This window comes from Chaetodon trifascialis, chromosome 4 (assembly GCF_039877785.1).
Source record: "Chaetodon trifascialis isolate fChaTrf1 chromosome 4, fChaTrf1.hap1, whole genome shotgun sequence".
NCBI lineage: Eukaryota > Metazoa > Chordata > Actinopteri > Chaetodontiformes > Chaetodontidae > Chaetodon > Chaetodon trifascialis.
The window spans coordinates 13,379,676-13,397,750 of record NC_092059.1 but is presented as its reverse complement, the minus strand read 5'-3'; the positions used below and the strand labels follow the sequence as shown (position 1 = coordinate 13,397,750).

General features: G+C 40.8%; 1 protein-coding gene across 1 annotated transcript; it reads right to left on the bottom strand.

Moving 5' to 3' along the window:
* Positions 1-2,390: 2,390 nt before the first annotated feature.
* mcoln2 (mucolipin TRP cation channel 2) lies at positions 2,391-17,082 on the bottom strand. Its single transcript, XM_070960750.1, has 14 exons — positions 16,993-17,082; positions 16,191-16,344; positions 15,477-15,650; positions 14,415-14,571; positions 13,848-13,926; positions 13,650-13,746; positions 13,355-13,454; positions 12,136-12,248; positions 11,700-11,849; positions 10,017-10,118; positions 9,587-9,709; positions 6,987-7,193; positions 6,302-6,435; positions 2,391-2,761 (listed from the first exon to the last, which is right to left on the bottom strand). Exons 1-14 carry the CDS (start codon positions 17,034-17,036, stop codon positions 2,725-2,727), a joined length of 1,671 nt encoding a protein of 556 aa, XP_070816851.1. The 5' UTR covers positions 17,037-17,082; the 3' UTR covers positions 2,391-2,724.
* Positions 17,083-18,075: the final 993 nt, after the last annotated feature.

Sequence of the window (18,075 nt, the reverse complement as noted above, 5' to 3'; positions counted from 1 at the left end):
AGATCTTATTTTTGGAAAAATGTCCTCTGGTCTGATGAAACAATGAACTGTTTGGCCATAATCACCATTGTAATGTTGGGAGGAAAGCAGCTGAAGAACATCATCCCAACCATGAAGCACGGGGGTGGCAGCATCATGTTGTTGGGCTGCTTTGCTGCAGGAGCGATTGGTGCACTTCACAAAGAAGGTGGCATCATGAGGAAGCAGCATCTCAAGACATCAACCAAGAAGCTTAAAATATACAATGACCCCAAGCAAACTTCCATAGTAGTGGCAAAATAGCTTAAAGATGATAAAGTGAAGTGGCCATCACAAAGCTCTGACCTCAATCCAACAGAAGACTTGTGGGCAGAACTGAAAAAGCATGTGTGAGCAAGGAGTCCTACAAACCTGATTCAGTTCTGCCAGGAGCACTTAATGTGAGAGGCTTGTGGAAGGCTAACTGGAAAGTCTGACAAGTTAGTTAAACAATTTAAAGGCAATGCTACCAAACACTAAGCGCATGTACACTTCTGATCAACTGAGGATGTGATGAAAGAAATAAAATCATTCTCTCTACTATTATTCTGACATTTAACAATCTTAAAATAATAAGATGGGGAACATTTACTGACATTAAATATCAGAAACTGTTAAAAACTAAGTTTAAATGTATTTGGCCAAAGGTGTATGGAAACTTCAGCTGTACACATCCTGTTTATCTCCTCCATGATCCCATTAAGGACAAGGCACATGGAGACTGGCTGCTTCATTACTTGCCCAGAGACAGTGAAACCCGAGCGGCGCTCCTGTTTTCTGTGTTAAATTAGTTTGAGGTAATTTGGGGCACCAGGAGGTCTGGGGCCCTGCTTCGGCAGTTGCCTGCTTTGCTCAGTTGCTAATCCATCACGGTATATCAATTCAGGTTTTCTCTTCAGTTCTTCTCATAAATGTTTGGAGCCGCACATGCTCATATGAAAATCCCCAATCAAGACTGTTTACAGAGGTGCTTACTCGTCTTTTGTTTGAGACAGCACACGCGCATATTGACATTTGTCATTAGCCTACATGGCGTTAAAAAGTTACAGGTTAGTTTGTTGATCCAATCTGAACATCTTAAAGTAAATCCTTGCAGTCAATCTCCAGCTCTGGTTTTTTGAAAAGGATTAAATTTGCTCTGCTCTCAGTTCTGACTTCAACCCATCTCTGAAATCAAATATTGCTCCCATAAGGGCAGATTACCACATAGGAAAAATACTCAATGGGGTGGTACTAAATGACGTATTTTCATTAACAGGTCCCACCTCTGCCTTGGGCATTTTGTCCAAAAAAAAAAAAAAAAAGTTGTTTTGGATGTAAATGAAGCAGCCTCACTGGGCGATAGAGGCCTCACTATAGAGGACTCCTTGAATTTGATCCAGCTTGTTAGGATTCAAGGAAACACATTCCTATGATTTTATTAAATTAAAAGCACAGTAATTACACTCTAAGTGAGAGGTCATGCTCTGGCTTGTCTCGACGTCTTAAATAGGTGGTAGACTGAACGATGACACTGACTCATACTGTAGTTCTGGAGCAGTTCAAAACTCCCCTCTTACTCAATCTCATCCCAGCACTGAATGTTCTATGCAAATGAGCAAAACCTTTGGAGCACAGAGGAAATCTGTGGTACTGTAATGTTGTTAATATTTCTACAAGTTCCAACTTGAGTTGATATAATGTTGATGATGTAAATAATCCCAATTCCCCAAAAAAGGTGTGAAACAAATAAGAACAGAATGCAATCATTTACAAACAATCTGTGTTTACCAACAACAGTTTTACAAAGTGTTCCTGAGCTCATGTATTAACATCCTTCATACAATCATGTGTTCACAAAGTGGTGAACCTCCCTCCATCCTTGCTTGTGAGCGACTGAGCCTTTCCAGGACGCCCCTTTCATACCCAATCATGATACTATCACCTGTTATCAATCAACCTGTTTACCTGTGGAATGTTCCAAACAGGTGTTTCTGGAGTGTTCCACAACTTTCCCAGTCTTCAGTTGCTCCTGTCCCAACTTATTTGAAACATGCTGAAGGCATGAAATTCAGAATAAGCAGATGTTTTCAAAAATTAATGAAACTGGAGGTAATACATTATATTGTCTTTGTACCATATTCAAATGAGTAGATTTCAAAAACGATGATCAGACTCACATTTTGTTTGACTCAGTGTTTTTTTTGCTTACTTGTGACTTGTTGCCTGACTCAAATTTGGAAAGAAAAGCTGAATGTGCACACTTGCATAAAAGAAGTGAAACATCTGATGCTGAACAATAAAAAAATAGCTTTACTGCACTCTTTACTGCAACACTTGACAAATAAATTACATTTGCTTCTGCATAATGTTGCATAGCACCAGCGTTTGCGGCAACAGTGAAATGCCTAAAACATTGAATCCAGTTCTTTGGCAACTAAATGCATGTGCAGACCTTAAAAAGGCCCCGTAAACGTTGTGCCAGCAACCTGAATTCCAACAGATAAATGCTGTGAAACGTTTTTGGTCCAGTTCTTAGCTTGAACTCCACTTTCATATTCAAGAGAGGGAACTTGTTCAGGGTTTCATATTGCACTTCACAGAATCTTTCTCCTGGAACGGTAACTCTGCACACCTTTGCGGCGGATCATTGGGTCATTGCTTCTTCATCAGACGTGTGAAGCTGTTTCCAGCGTCCTCCACCTCCCTGAACCAGTGGGACAGCCGTCAGCTGATCAGGATGATATCATCACTTTCAGGAGCTCTGCAACAAAATGATCCAAAGAGAAGCATGAGACATACGTGCTTTATACTTTGGGTCATTAACAGCATTGATGAATGGAGCATCAGCAAATATCTCAACAATGTATCTACACAGTTTTTGTCATAAGTTACACATAAGTGATATTGATCTATATTCTAAAACATTAAACCCTAAATGTGGCACAAATGATTGAAGACCAATTAGTGTGTTCCACAGACTTCCTGCATTCTTATGCATTAGGATGCAATTTGTTTTGATTAGGGAAACACGATAAAATGAATATGGAAGAAAATGATCTCATCTCTGCAGCTTGTATGTTGCAAGTTTGGACAAAAAGGCCCCTGCTGCTTCAGGACTGTGTGGGTGAGGTTTGATAAGATCTGAATGACTGATGACGCAGTAACACAAATGTCATCATTTTTCTTTCTTCCTGCTTTTAACTGAAGAACATGAAGAACAGCCCGGTTCAGTGTGACACTACTATCCCACGCTGTTTCTGAGCGGTTTGCCTTGAGATGCTGCTTGTTCAGACCGGTGAGGTTTTCTTGCTACATTATTGAACTGTTGCTGTTGGGGTAATCCCCGAGACAGTCATAGTCCACTCATCGACAATTCCTACTATGCAAACCAGCACAAACATGCCTCTTTATTCTCAGGGCTTAGGGTTAGGATGCAGGGTTTTACCCTGAGACAAAGAGAGACGATGAAGGGATGCGGGAAGTCGTCTGGATTTCTGGTGACTGTGCGTACCCGGTCTGGGAATAAATCCCTCAAACAAGCACTTTGAAAATGATAGCCTTTTCACCATGTGCCTTGAACACTTTCCTTGTGTTTGGTTGTTTACTTGCAAGAGAAACAGCCAATTATGTTCCTGTTACATTAAATCTGTAAACAATTAGATATTTTTCCTTCATCTTTAGGATCTGGAGAAGGTTTAACTGCTGGGTTGAGTGGGCAGAGAAAGTTTCTCTGTTCCACAAACTGCTGCAGCTGTTTGAGGATGTGAATGCAGGAAGTTGTATCCAATCATTCTCTTGGAAAGCACAACCGCTTCAACTTTAGGTTTTATGTATTTATGCACTGCTTCCTGTATTTATGCATTGCTTCTACGTACATCTTAGAACTCCCTTTGTCAAATCTCTTTCAAACATTATATCCACTCTTTGGATAAGCTGCTCTATTACACTGTGTAATCGCATGCAATTTATGAATCTCAGCAGATGCATTTAAGACTTAAGACATTTATCAGGATAACATTTCTGTCGTCGTGGGGATTTGAATGGCTATTTCAGTGATAGTTAACAACCTTTGCCATACTTGTCCAGTCAACTCACAAGACTTGAGTCATAATACATTATTTCAACTGACAAACTTGAAGTATTGGTTCCAAATAACAGGTTTTAAATCCACACGGACTCTTGGCCATAAACTTGCTTTCCAAACAAGACTTAATTACTGCAGTAGAAGACCGTAACAGCAGGAAGGGGCTAATTGTATGCAGATGAAATTTCATCCCGTAAGACATTAACATGTTTGCTGTGGGCGCTGATCTAATTTTTGTGAGCACAGCAAGACAAAGATACTTGTAGAAATGAAATTTGGTCAGGTCAGAGGCTGCAAATGACTGCAATTACAGAGTCGGTGTAACCTGACAAGAGTGCGCCTAATGACAAAAAGTCAGCCCAGTCCTGTGCTCATCTCCATAGGGAAGATGCATGCTCAATTATCAGACTTGCATTACGTCGCACTATTACTCATTATTACATAATGGCTCTGTAACTGAGACTAAACTTCCTTAAACACTTGGACAACCAAAGTGGGAAAACAGGATGGCTCTGTGATAGAAAGCTGCTGTGGAGCAAGGAGCGAAGACCACAGAGTCAGAGTGTTAATGTCCGCTAAGACAATAATGATGGAAGAGCCCTGAAAGGAAAAACTGATACGTATGTATTATAAGAAAAAGCAAAGAAAACTTTCCCATCCTTAACTGTCTTCAGTTCTTTTCCACTGATTACATGACTCAAAATTATTTTTACAGTCTGTACAAACATTTGAGGCTCTGGCTCGCAGAAAATAATAGTTTGATGGCAAACGCTGCACAATTTTATATAAATTACTACAGTAGCTGCATTTCTGGGATAAACAACATCTTTTTGCACTCGGTCATAAAACTTGTGTGGAAGGATGGTGATGGCTACAGAAAGCGTGCCTGGTGTTGGTTTGCAGTTCAGCCTTTTCCTGAGTATAAACTTAATTGATCCAAAACAAGAAAATTGAATAATATATTAAGAAGTTATGTAACGTTACGGGAATTTCTCTGAATGCAGAACCAAAAGCCAAAATAACACACCACGGTCTGGTGAAGTGCTGCTTTTGGTTGAGCTTTGCAACTTTTCTGTTTGGTAGAAACAGGCAGTTAAAGAGGAAGCAATGACTTAGCAACGGGCACCAACTTAAGCATAAACTTCACACTGTTGCTTAAAATGGACAAGGTGAAATAAAACACAAGGAATGCAACTTATTGCTTGAAGGCATTAGGAAATAATGTGATTACAAAAGGAGGAACAGAAAGTGACACAGAAAGAGTGGAAACTCTTCTGTACACCACATTAAAGGCATGAGTTCAACTTTCACCCATCACACTCAAATCAAATAACTCCTAATTAACCAGCACGTTTTAACAAAACCTTCGTGGCTCAATTGGCTGAGTCTTAACCGAGGTCTGTTTATCTGGGAGACAACACAGCAAAGAGGGAGTGATGGCTGGGGGGGTGGAAGAGGGGAGTGTGTGGGGGGTTCTTCCCAGTGTACAGCCTCAGTTTCTCTGTAATCAGCCCATCACTGGGTGTGTCTGCATAGCTCCCACCACTAATTTCATTGCTCTCAGACCACGTAAGAGCGAGCCAAACCACAGCGTGGAGGAAACTCCGCTCCAGTCTGCTGCCTGCCTGCTGATGATAGAGATTGGCTCATAGAGAAGGAATGAGCAGAAAACAGGGACGTATAGAGAAATACGATGACTTGCTGTAGCAACAAGGTGTAAGCAAAGCAAACTGAGCTCTCTGCTCTTACTGTGCGTTTCCTCGCTTCCTCATTTGTTTTGAGTGATTTACTTAAATAGGGACTGGCTGACAGACACACTGATGTAATGTTGCTGATATTTTCTTATGAGAAATGACACTACTACACGAAACTGCTTGAAATACATGGGGCATCTATCTAGAGCTGCTAAAGCATTTCTAGCAAGGACCGACTTCTTAATTGACTAAACTCTGTGTGAAAGTCAAGAACTTCAATGACGATTGCGTGTTTTTGGTGTGAGGTGACACAATATTGGCGGTTAATCTGGACAAAAAAAAGAAAACCTCTCACAGTTTGACAAGACAAAAGCCTAAAGGAATAACACGCTGTCCTTGAGCAGGGCATTATACTTCAGTGAAGAGAACTAATATTTGTACAGTGTGAATGTGCGTGCAGCAGAGGGTGTGAATAAATATTATTAAAAGCATCACGACATGACTGTAAACACCATCATCATACCGTTGGCAGCAGCAGAACACAGAGGGTCTGACATGAGCGTCTGTCTGACTGCTCTCCTCTGCAGCAGAAGAATCCTTCTGCTCTCTGAGGAACTTCTGCAGGTCCGTCAGCGGGAATCCTTCCTTTTGGTAGTTCTGTTGGTCAAATCACAAAGAAATGCAACAATAATGCAAATACAGACTTGTTAGCAAAGGACAACATGGAAGAAACAGGTAACAAAAAGCACTTTTGTACCTACACATTTGTGTTTTTTTTCCAGTTTTCTAAAATTTGCATAATATCACTGTAATTAAACTTGCATCAGTGGTGCAACAAACTGTTACTTTCATTACTGACTAATCTGCACATTATTTTCTACATTAGTTCATTAATTGTTTTGTCTATAAAAGTAAACTAGTGAAAAATGCGACAATCACAACGTCCAAAAGCATCAAAGGTCGCATCTTTAAGCTCCTCGTTTTATCCATCAACGCAAAACCCAAAGATATTCATCTTACAATGACAAAGGCTATCGGCAAGACCTCATATCTGCATTGTTGGAACCAGAGAGTGTTTGCAATTTTATCTGGAAAAAATACAGATTAACTTTCTGTCAGTTAATCTGTTAATGGTTTCAGATCTAATCTCCGTGCCTGTAAAGTGGCAACTTGGACCCCCCTTCATGACTTAGAGGGATTTAAAGTACCTTGATGGTCTCGTAGGCGTCAGTGATGAGGGCGATGAAGAGTGACAGCACCATGTAGATGAACAGAGAGATGAAGGAGTAGAGATAAGCCCTGCTGAAGAGCCACACCATCGTGTTTTTGTCCTTCAGCTGAGCGAAGGTGGTGAACATGTCGTCACCGTTCACCAGGGAGAACAGGCACTCCGCTACACGACTCAGGCCCTCAAACTAGAGACGGAAGAGGAGACATTGATTTTACGAAAGTTAGAAATGCATCTGACATGCATCCACAAGATGGAACCATAAGATCCATCGTCCCTTGCTATTTCAGATCACTAATTCTAATAAATGAGACATGCACAAATACTGAGAAGTGTGTTCTGGGTGTGTACACCCAGTTTCATAAGCATCTTTTCACTGTAGATTTAACATAATTTCTGGCTTTACACAGCACTTGTACAAAACAAAAAATGTTGGTCGACAGTAGGTTGATGGTTGATAGAGGTGGAAGACAGAAAGGTAAACAAAAAGACAGATGACTGAGAGGGAAAGCACGATCATTATGAAAGAAGTCCCTCCAGAATGCGATAGCATCTTAATACAACATCCCACTGCGACGGTATGGATCCAGGGAACGGCACTTGAAGACGTGTGGAATGGCAAGTCCAAGAACATCCTCTGTTTATTCGTTCAGTAAATACACAGAGGAGGCTGGAGGGGCTGACAGCAACCTGCAGGGGACTCCCCCAGCTGCCACAATGTAAATATCGTGACCAAGTATCAGTTGACTGTAGCACTTGACACACAGAACTGAAACATGTTTTACTTTAGCTGCAGGCGTAGCAGCACTGCAGGCCACTTTCACTTCCACTGACTAAAGAAGAAAAGGCAATTAATGTGATTCAAAAGTTACACATAACATAAACTTTCCTTCTGAGTTGATGTGGAAACATAAGAGCATTTAACAACTATTCATGTGCACCATTTATGATATTTACAAATGAAAAGTTGTTCAGCATTTTGATTGGATATGAATCAGGACGAGTCAAGCTGTGGTCTGTGCATCATCAGTGCCCTTGAATAAACTGACCCATCAAGCGCACAACAGGTGAGTCCACAACTTATTTACGGTAGTTACTCCTCTTCAGTTTAAGATGATCAACAAACTTCCATTTGGTCAGTGAGATGTCAGCTGGCCCGAGGCGGCTGATCTCAGCCTATCTCACATCTGTCTCTCCTACAGTACGAGCGCAGCCTTGTTTAGACGCCCACTGCCTGCTCGGACTTCCGTAAATAATTTATCTTAACGGGCAAGGACAGCTAAACACATACATGTTTTCCCTGATGGCAGCTGTTGTGCAAGGGTCTCCATCTGATGCCAGTTAAAATATCTGTTGATTTTCTGTTTTCAGAGCACACACAAATAAATGCCATGTTACTGTTTCTTCGCTCTTTGGGCGGTTAAAAAATAGGATTGTTTCATGGTGATTGTTTCATGAGGTTTGAGATGCTGATCATGTAATCACAACATTTCCAGGTTGAGTCCTTCATGGGGACCTTTACTGCATGCCACCCCCCTCCATCTCTCCTCCTCTGAGTGTAAGAAAACCTTTTTTAAAAGATAAAGTTCGCATATATCTCAGCAATTCATTCCTTTCTGTGAAGAAAACTAAATGAAATTGTGACTTTTACAGTTTGGATTATTATCTATGATAAAAAAGATATAAAAACCTCTCACAATAAGGGAACGGTGAAGACCCGAACATAAACTATATTAACAGAAGCTTCAGTCTCTGCTAAACAGCCTCACGTTGAATTAGGTAAGCATGCAGCTAAAACATCCACAGAACTGACAGAACAATGACTAAGTGTTTGTAAAAAAAAAACAAAAAAAACCTATAAAGTACGTGTGATTGCTAAAAATTACAAGAAAATACAGACCACAGAGAAAGAATTGTATGAAAAGTTCCTAAAAATATCAGAAAAACTCTTCTCTGATGTAATATTCAGAGGAAATAATCAGCTCAGAATTCATACACAAACCTCCTGCAGTTATTGAAGACGATGAGAGAACTTGTGTCGCAGGAAGACTTTTAAATGTGGACTTAAAGACAGAGCATATACTGACACCTGGTGGCTGCATATTCAGAGTCCTCAAGAAAACTAAAAGACCGATGAGTTGAAGGTGCTCAAGGACAAGGAAGCCAAAGGCCATTTTAGCAGTTTGCAGTTAAGGAACCATTAGTGAGACAATATTGAGAAAAAAAAAAACACCTAACATCTTCATTAACTGTGATACTCATTAATTAAAACTTTGTACAAAGTAACTGTAAATTCAACATTTCCCAGTATATTTTAAGTATGTTTACGGTACTTGAACTGATTTTTTAGCTTGTGTTCAATCACAAAGTGCAGTTTCAACCAATTGAGACGACGTGCACAGATACATATTTGGGAGCTCCCTATTCATTCTTGTGGCCTCAGCAGTTCTGCTGGAATAAATAAGAGCAAAGTCAGTAAAGAAAGTTCCTCAAATTTCCCCTCGTGCATGACAGCCTGTGCAGTGATTCAGAGCAGCAAGTGCCCCATCATAAACGAACTTCTCTAAGCTCCACAGTTACCTTCTCGTGGTACGGCCCCAGTACGATCCACCCGCAGAAGGTGTAGCCCAGGTAGATCATGCCGGCACAGCAGCAGAAACGCAGGACTTTGGGGAAGGCTGCTTTCATGGTTAGAATTAACACCTAGACACAGAGGAAAGTATGGAGACATGAAGTAATGGTCATTGCCACAAATGACTCATGAAAGAACAGCTGGCGAGATCTGATTAGTGGCGGAGAGTAGTTGGAAAAAGTACATGTTAAAGACCTGATTCTGTGTCTTGTGTATCTTAAATTTCCAATGAATGTAAGAAGTTAATGTAACTGGAAAGCATCCACTGAAGTTAAGCTCTATCCTGTCTCAGACTCTTCTCTACACGCAGTTGACTTGGCTAACTAACCTGAACTTGGAGTGCAGGGAAAGCAATAAAAAGAAGGCTGACAGACTCACATTGTATTTCTCGAAGTACCCCAGGTACCTGATCACACCGACCCAAACCATTAATGTAGACGTCCCCAGGAAGATACTGCACACATCATAACTGGTCAGACTCTACAAGAGAGGACAAAAAAAGACTATGTGGCAAATATTTAGGTTGGTGAGGGTGGCGCACTCAACAAGCAGCTTAAATAGAGAGTTGGAAGAAATTACACATTTAGCTTAACTGCACAACTGTAAGTATGATTTTTATTGCAAAAGATGGGAAACTGTGACGAACACGGATGTTTTTATTAGGGTTTAAAGTGCAATGCGGAAGTGCAATAGAGGAGCATCCTATCAATTGTTAACCAATGCATGACATAATGTGCTTTTGCTTTTAATCTTGATTCCAAGTTGGCACACCGTAAAAAACTTAAGAAAAACAGATTAGAGTCATTTGCAAACAATCTGTATTACCAACAACAGCTTCACAAAGTGTTCCTGAGCCCATGTAGTAACATCCTTTATCCAATCATGTGTTCACAAAGTGGTGAACCTCGATCCTCGCTTGTGAACGACTGAGCCTTTCCAGGATGCCCCTTTCATACCCAATCATGAAACTATCACCTGTTACCAATGAGCCTGTTTACCTGTGGAATGTTCCAAACAGGTGTTTTTGGAGCATTCCACAACTTTCTCAGTCTTTTGTTGCTCCTGTCCCAACTTGTTTGAAACATGTTGCTGCATCAAATTCAGAATATTCATATATTTACAAAAATTAATGAAGCTGATGAGATCAGACATTAAATATATCGTCTTTGTACTGTTTTCAATTGTCAAATATGTCAAAAAGGCAAATCATCACATTCTCTTTCGGTTCTGCTTCACCCAGTGTCACAACTGTTTGGGAATTGGGTTCGTATGTTCTCAGGTTATAAATAGAAATACCTCATTGAGGACAACCTCAGTTATGTAAGTCCAAATCTAAACTTCCCTCGTAAATAAATTTAGAACATTTGTCTTGTTAAATAAAATCCTCCTCATCTGCCTTCACCTTTCAGAGGGAAACTGGTTGAAATATGTCGCTCCTTACGTCCTTATGCAGTACCACCCCAATCAGATGTTTAAAATTTGTAATTTCTTGTGCGAGGAGCCCTCCAGTCCACCCAGTCATTGCCCCGTTTGAGCTGACTTGACAAATTAAAGACGCTGACATTTTGCAATCATCAGCAGACATCTGACTTGTCAAAGCAGGAAAGGAACAGGAGGAACTGATATTAATGAAGACTGTGTTTAGGTGAGCCAGTCCAAAGGACCACTAAAGCTTTCCCTGCTTTGACAAGCCAAAACATTTGCTGTGAAAAGAGTCAATTCAAGAGTCATCCTCAACAGCAAGCTGAAAACTCACAACAGAGGACCAGCAGTGCTTTCCTCTCAAGCAAAACCTTCAGTCAGGTGTGCAAGGGAAACATTTATTTCTACTCCTGTCAAGCTTGGGGATAAACACTTAACATGGTGGCTATAAAAAGGTCAGAGAGCCAGGTTAAAATAAACAGATCTTTACAGTGTCGACACTCAGCCTTTTCACTCCAAAGTCCACCAGAGACTCAGACTCTCCCACAACTTTGTGTCTCACAGCTCAACAAATCACCCAGGCGGTGACATGCATCTCAGTCAGTACACAGAACCCTACTCTCTGTGGCCTTCTCTCACCTTTGCTTGTATTTCCATCTTCAGTATGGATCCAATTATGGCCAAGAGGTCGCTGACAATGACCAGCACATACCAGCCATTCAGAAACTCACCCTGGTCATCCTCACACACTTTACGATTGTAGCTCTCATGCAACAATCTGGAGAACCTCTGAAAATGCACAAAAGATCAAACAGTATCGGATCATTTTACGACCAAATGTGAATTCTGGAGAGACAGCATGAACACAGCAGACTGAAAAATTCATCATGTCTGCACGTGATAGGGACACTCCTTTAAATACTTCAATAACTAATGAATTTGAATGTTTTGTGCTTATTGTGACAACAACCAGAAACACAGAGCAAAGACTAGAAACAGGACAGACTGATCAGAGGCAAAAAAATAAACTGCTTGTCTGATGTGGTGGAGTGTGAGCAGAGACTGAACGGCTGACCTGGAGCAGCCTGATAGCCAGCACGATGGAGCGGGTGCACAGCACGGCTGACGTGAGGCAAATGAGAATGACGAAGCCGTCGAACACCAGAAGATAATGTGTGTTCTTCTGAGCTGGAAAAGAGACAAGGAGAGAGAGAGAGAGTGTGTGTGTGTGTGTGTGTGTGTGTGTGTGTGGGGGGGGGGGGGGGGGGGGGGGGGGGGTTATCTCTTACATAACTCCCTCACACTCAGTTCTGATAACTACAAGCTTACAGGAAAACGCCTCGCTAAGTTAGCAGAAGGCACTTGCATTTTGGGGGACACGAGTTTGTTTTTTTTAATGCATCATTGGGTTAACATGCAGTACATTAAAGTAAATTATAGATAACTGCATGCATAGAAGTATTCACAAGTGAACCCAGGTGAAAAAGTAGTATAGTTCAGTGCATTACAAATATAATTTAAGTATAGAGAAGTCATTACAAGTACACTTTTACTTTTTGTGCTTAATTTCATATGTTTATGACATATATTTGTAAAAAGTGTTGCTGCTTAAATGTATTAAAAATAAATATACTCATTCTGCAATACTTAAGTGTACTTGAAAAGTATACTTCTTCTCAAATCCTTCGTAAAAATTAAAAATTCACTTCATTTTAAGTATATTTACAACACATTGGTGATCTAATACAATTGTGTGTGTTTTAAATGCTCATGAATCATCAAGATTTTGACTGGTTTACTTATGTACGCTTAAAGTTTGTAAAAAGTTGGGCCAATTTAGCAACTATTTACACTTCAAGTATAACTCAAGTATCACTCAAGTGGTATTCAAGGACTAAACGAGTACTTTGAAGTATACTTGAAGGTGAAGCGCAAAGTGTACGTTCTACAGAAAGTATCATTTGACTATAATATTTTTTCACCTGGGAACTACTGTGTCACACAGTGTGAAGGTTTTCGGTATTAAAAAATATGATAGGACACACACATATATTTCAGCAGCTCAGCACAGGGAACTAAAAATACTTCTTTGAACCTTAAAGCTTTATGAAAATAATGTGCAAATATTTCAAGTATGCATTTGCATGCTCACCTCCCTCTGCACTCTATAACAGCAAAAACAAACAAACAGCTCTTAATCCCACAGTGTGCCCTGTTTTTTCCTCTTATGGTCATTTCCTGTCTTGTTTACAATGACATTTTTTTCTACGTCAGGTTAGATAACTACACCTTACCCGTCCCAGATATCTTCCAGTCTCGACATGCAAAGCTCTCAGAGTCTGTGTCCATGAAAATTTTCACCTTTCCGCTATGACCCTGGTTGTCAAATGTTATCTAGAGACAAGAGGAAGCAGATCGGTAACATGATGAGAAAAGTAGCCGTCTCATCATCAAACACACCGAACAATACGCGTCTTTCTGTGTGAACACTTTGTGGATGTTGTCCGCTGAGACAAGGAATCAAACCTGGATCTCACCTGCTTATGCAACGCTTGATTTCTAAACGACAGCAAATATGGCTGAACGTACCGTGATGTAGAACGAGTAGCAGTCAGGTAACTCCCGCGAGCGCACGGTCTGCAAGTTTATTCCATTCAGCTGGAAGGTCACTGTGATGTCAACGAGCCTGAAAGCCAAAAGGAGGATTTTAATGTACTTAAGAAGAAAAAAAGAAAATGATGTGTGTTAGCTGCAGCCATACACAGTATATTGATGGCTGATGAATACCTGTAAAAGTCCAGTTCAAAAAAGGATGAATTCTGGGTTTTCCATTGGTTTGCAGTCTTCGGATCAAGTGTTATACAAACTGAGAGAGGAGATGAACAGAGTGAGAAAACGAATGCTGAGATCTTCTTTTCACAAGTGTCCCTTTCAGCATGTGTGACATGACATGGGAATACTGCCTCTGTACGTCTGCTTTACAGCAAAATACAGATGCAAGTTTCCACAGTAAAATACTGAGAAACAATTACTGGTTGGTTGTCGTGTTGTTTCTTATTACAGTGATTGAAAAACTTATATAAAAAGTATGAAAAAAGTAATATAATACCTATGATGTGTGCCTCTAATCATATTTTTGCCCGTTTTCTACATGCAATCAGAAATTCATACTCATTTTAAACACAAGCGGGTCATCAAGTTTGCAAGAGGATCTAAAATCACAAAGGTGTTTTAAAGCAGGGAGAGATTCTGTGAACAGAACAGCAACAAAATGTGATTCAGATGTTCCTAAATAAGCAGAGATTTTACCATTGAACTGGTATTTGAGGAAAAGCTGTGAATGTTTCCTCTCACCTGTCTGCAGCTGAGCATCTATGTCATAGGCCTCATTTGAGGGCTTCACGCTGCCCCTCTTGTAGTACTTCTTACAGATGGTGAAAGGCAGCAGCTTGCCGTCTTCATCCTTTGCGTAGCTGATGGGACCCACAGCGAGCCGGCTCAATTGGCTGTACTGTAATTATCAGAAGCCTCAGGTAAAACACACCGTCTCTGGCTGATTTACATTACACACACACACACACACACACACACACACACACACACACACACACACACACACACACACACACACACACACACACACACACACACACACACACACACACACACACACACACACACACACACACACACACACACACACACACACACACACACACACTGGTCAAAAACTAAGTGACTGCAGAAAGCATCATCAGTACGTTTACCTGAACATTAAAACCTCAGTTTTGATCATATTTGGGATATGAGGTCATCTGTATCCCCATTTACACCATCATAATGTGCAGGTTTCTGATGGTCTACATGCAAGTGTGTCTTGATTCCTCAAGCATAAGGACCAATCAATGCTTCTGAGATCACATGATGTTTACACGTGTTACCGATAACCAAGACACTAGTGTGCACGTAGGCGCACTCCATGAGATAATACAAAATACTAAAAACTAAATGACCGTGTTAGCTGAATCGTCATATAACAGACATACAAAAATACAAAAGTCTTTATGTTTGCCTTTCCTAACATCATAATCGTGCTACTTCTACATGCTTTGGCCGTTTTCTTTATGGTGCAACAAAAGCAAAATATAAAACTACCCCAATAAGCAAAGAAACTGTACACTCAAACCTACAACACTTCAATTCAAAGTCACTCTTAGAAACAGGGCTGCGTTCAAGTCACATCAGAGATAAGTTGTCCTAAATACCAATTTACAACATGTAAACTGCAGAACAAACGAGGATTCCTCACATCAGCAAGAGTTTATTGATGAAAGTAATCAAATCCAAATTTATATGGACATAAGTGGCACAAGCAGGTGGTGTACGTGTGTGGCAGGTGAGCGAGGCGGAACCTGCCTGATCCAGCACATGAAACAGACTGTCGTAGACATCGTGCTGCGTATAGACAGCGACACAGTAGTCGTCCTCGTCCACCCCGCTGTAGTCCTTCACGAAAAGGTTTTTCAGGGCCATCACGTTCTCCTCCTTATAGGACACCACCAGCTGGTTGTTGAGGCCGAACAAGATGAGCTACGCAGGAAACGACATCGTTTTTTGATTCTTACCGAAATTCCTGTTTAGCCTTTTTTTTTGTGACTATTTCTCTTCTACTTATGTAATCACTACGGACTTCATTATCTGGCATTTCCATTTACTCAATTTACAACAAGGCTTTGGACTTTGCTCTGTCTGCATTTTGAAGAAGTCATTTTATATCTCAGGTTAATGATCTGTACTTCCTCGCTCTTCTGAGTCATTTTTCTGTTTTGTTTGTGCAAACTGCTGGAACAACAAAATTATTTTCTACTGCAACGTACGAAAAAATGTACTACAGATTCCTTCATTCTCAGCTTTACAAGAGGAGCAAGACTCGGGTGTATGGGTGGGGTTCACTTATTTCATCATCATCATCATCCACTTGACACAAACAGACTCAGATTATGTCAGACTCACGTGTTAAACAAACATCAGCACTAATTCATACACAGTTGCAGCATGAGGCTACATGCGTTGGGCAGATTTTATGGGTGGATCTTCTTTTCTAAACTACCTTAAATCCAAGGTACATACTTGTGTGGTGATCATGATGATTTTCAGAATCTGCACCCCAAGTTTCCAGGGTATGTGGCGCCTGGCCCGGTACTTCTCACACGGGCTCATGAAGTAATACTTCAGGTCATCCCTCAGGATCTCCTCTTTGATGGCGTCTTGAGTCGTGACAGAGCTGAAACAGAAGATGCAGCAAAACGTGTTGTCATGCAAAAGACTAACACTGCTTCACTGCTAAATTACCCTCAATCTTGAGTCAAGTCCAGCAGGGAGAGGCCAGGACATAGCACTCCGGGGAGGAAAAGGAAAGAAGAAAAAAAACAGAAGCAAAAGCAGTAACTTCATGCTAGTTTACTTGAGCAATACTTGTGTCTTTCAGTGCAACAGACCGGTCATCACTTACAGGAAGAACTCCATGTACTGAGCACACTGGCTGCATTCATGGTGCCACCTGGGTTTAAGTCCAAGGTGAGCTCAGTGAGGGCACTTTCAGGAACAGTCTGCCCACAGCCTCCTCCTTCCAAATCTCATACTACTCCTTTTTTTTTGTACAGTTGTTTCCTTAAATGATTTTAAAGCTGTTGTCAGCTCAGTTTGTTGTGTTTAACACCTGCCTGGTCCCTCCAGAGGAGCTCAATGAGCGCTGCTGCGGCTGTTTTAATGTCGGACAACTATCTCTCGGTTATGTAAATAAGCTCAGGTTCATTTTTCGTGTTTCAGTTCAGCCTGCGCGTTGTATTTCATCATTTTTAGGCTTTTTTTAAGTTATAAAATGTCGAAAAATAAGTTTTAAACGCCGGTCATTTGAAAAAAAGAAACTTACCTAACAGAATTGCTCCTGTCCAGATATCGAGCTATTAATTCCATGATTGATTATCCACGTGAACACACCAGCGGACCGAGTGCGTGGTTGTCAAACGGCAGACACACACTGAGCCGCAGACGAGGTGGTCGCGGCTGGCTTTCAGTGTCAGCACGCAGCGTCCAGTCAGCCAATCAGGAAATGAGTTTCAGGCGGCGCGCAGGTTCCCAATCTACGGTTCGGGGACCGCTCGAGGGTCACCGAGGGGTCAAATAGGCCTACGAAAACAAATAAGTAAATCTTATTTTTAATATATTTTTTTTATTGTTTTTCCATTATTGTTGAGATTATATGAGAATGACTGTATGACATAAGATAGTCAGCTTCTATTTTATCAATTATTATTTTTGCATTCTATATATTTTAGGATTTTTCTTCATCTTCCCAAAAGTAACCGTGTTTAAACACAATGAGTCTAAGAAAAACTGGAGTCCGCCTGGGATATATCCACCAAGTGTTTGCTTTTAATTGTGGAATGTAAATGGTAGCTAACACACACAGAGGAATACCGAGGAAATGACCTCAGTGTCTTCAACGGCCGTTTGTTTGTAACACCGCTTATATAATCCATTCCCACATTTTACACACAGGGACCCTCCTCAGACAGGGTTTTGATGAACATCTGTTTTTTGGCTGAGATCTTAAAATCAAAATGTTCAGTGAAAACACGGCCTGTGACCTGACAAAAGTTGGCATTCAGCTGCCATAACAGAGTGCATGGAGCACTTAATGAAGCACAATCCAAAGACATTTAATGGGTCAACTTGTCAAGCTTAGCAAACATTAAACAGGGCACTGAAAGAGGCACAAGCATCAAAGAACAAGAATAAATTACATTATCAATCTATAGTTTAATGTTAAACCTTCAAACTGGTTAATTCCCTCAATAACAACACATCTCCTTATCACCCTTTCCTCACAGTTTCCATGTCGGCCACAGACAACACTCCATGCACACTCTGCTGGTTGTGTAAATAAGCTGTCTTTGTGTGCACACACATGGCTGTGAAATTTAGTGCCAAATAAACAGTGAAAGTTGCTGCT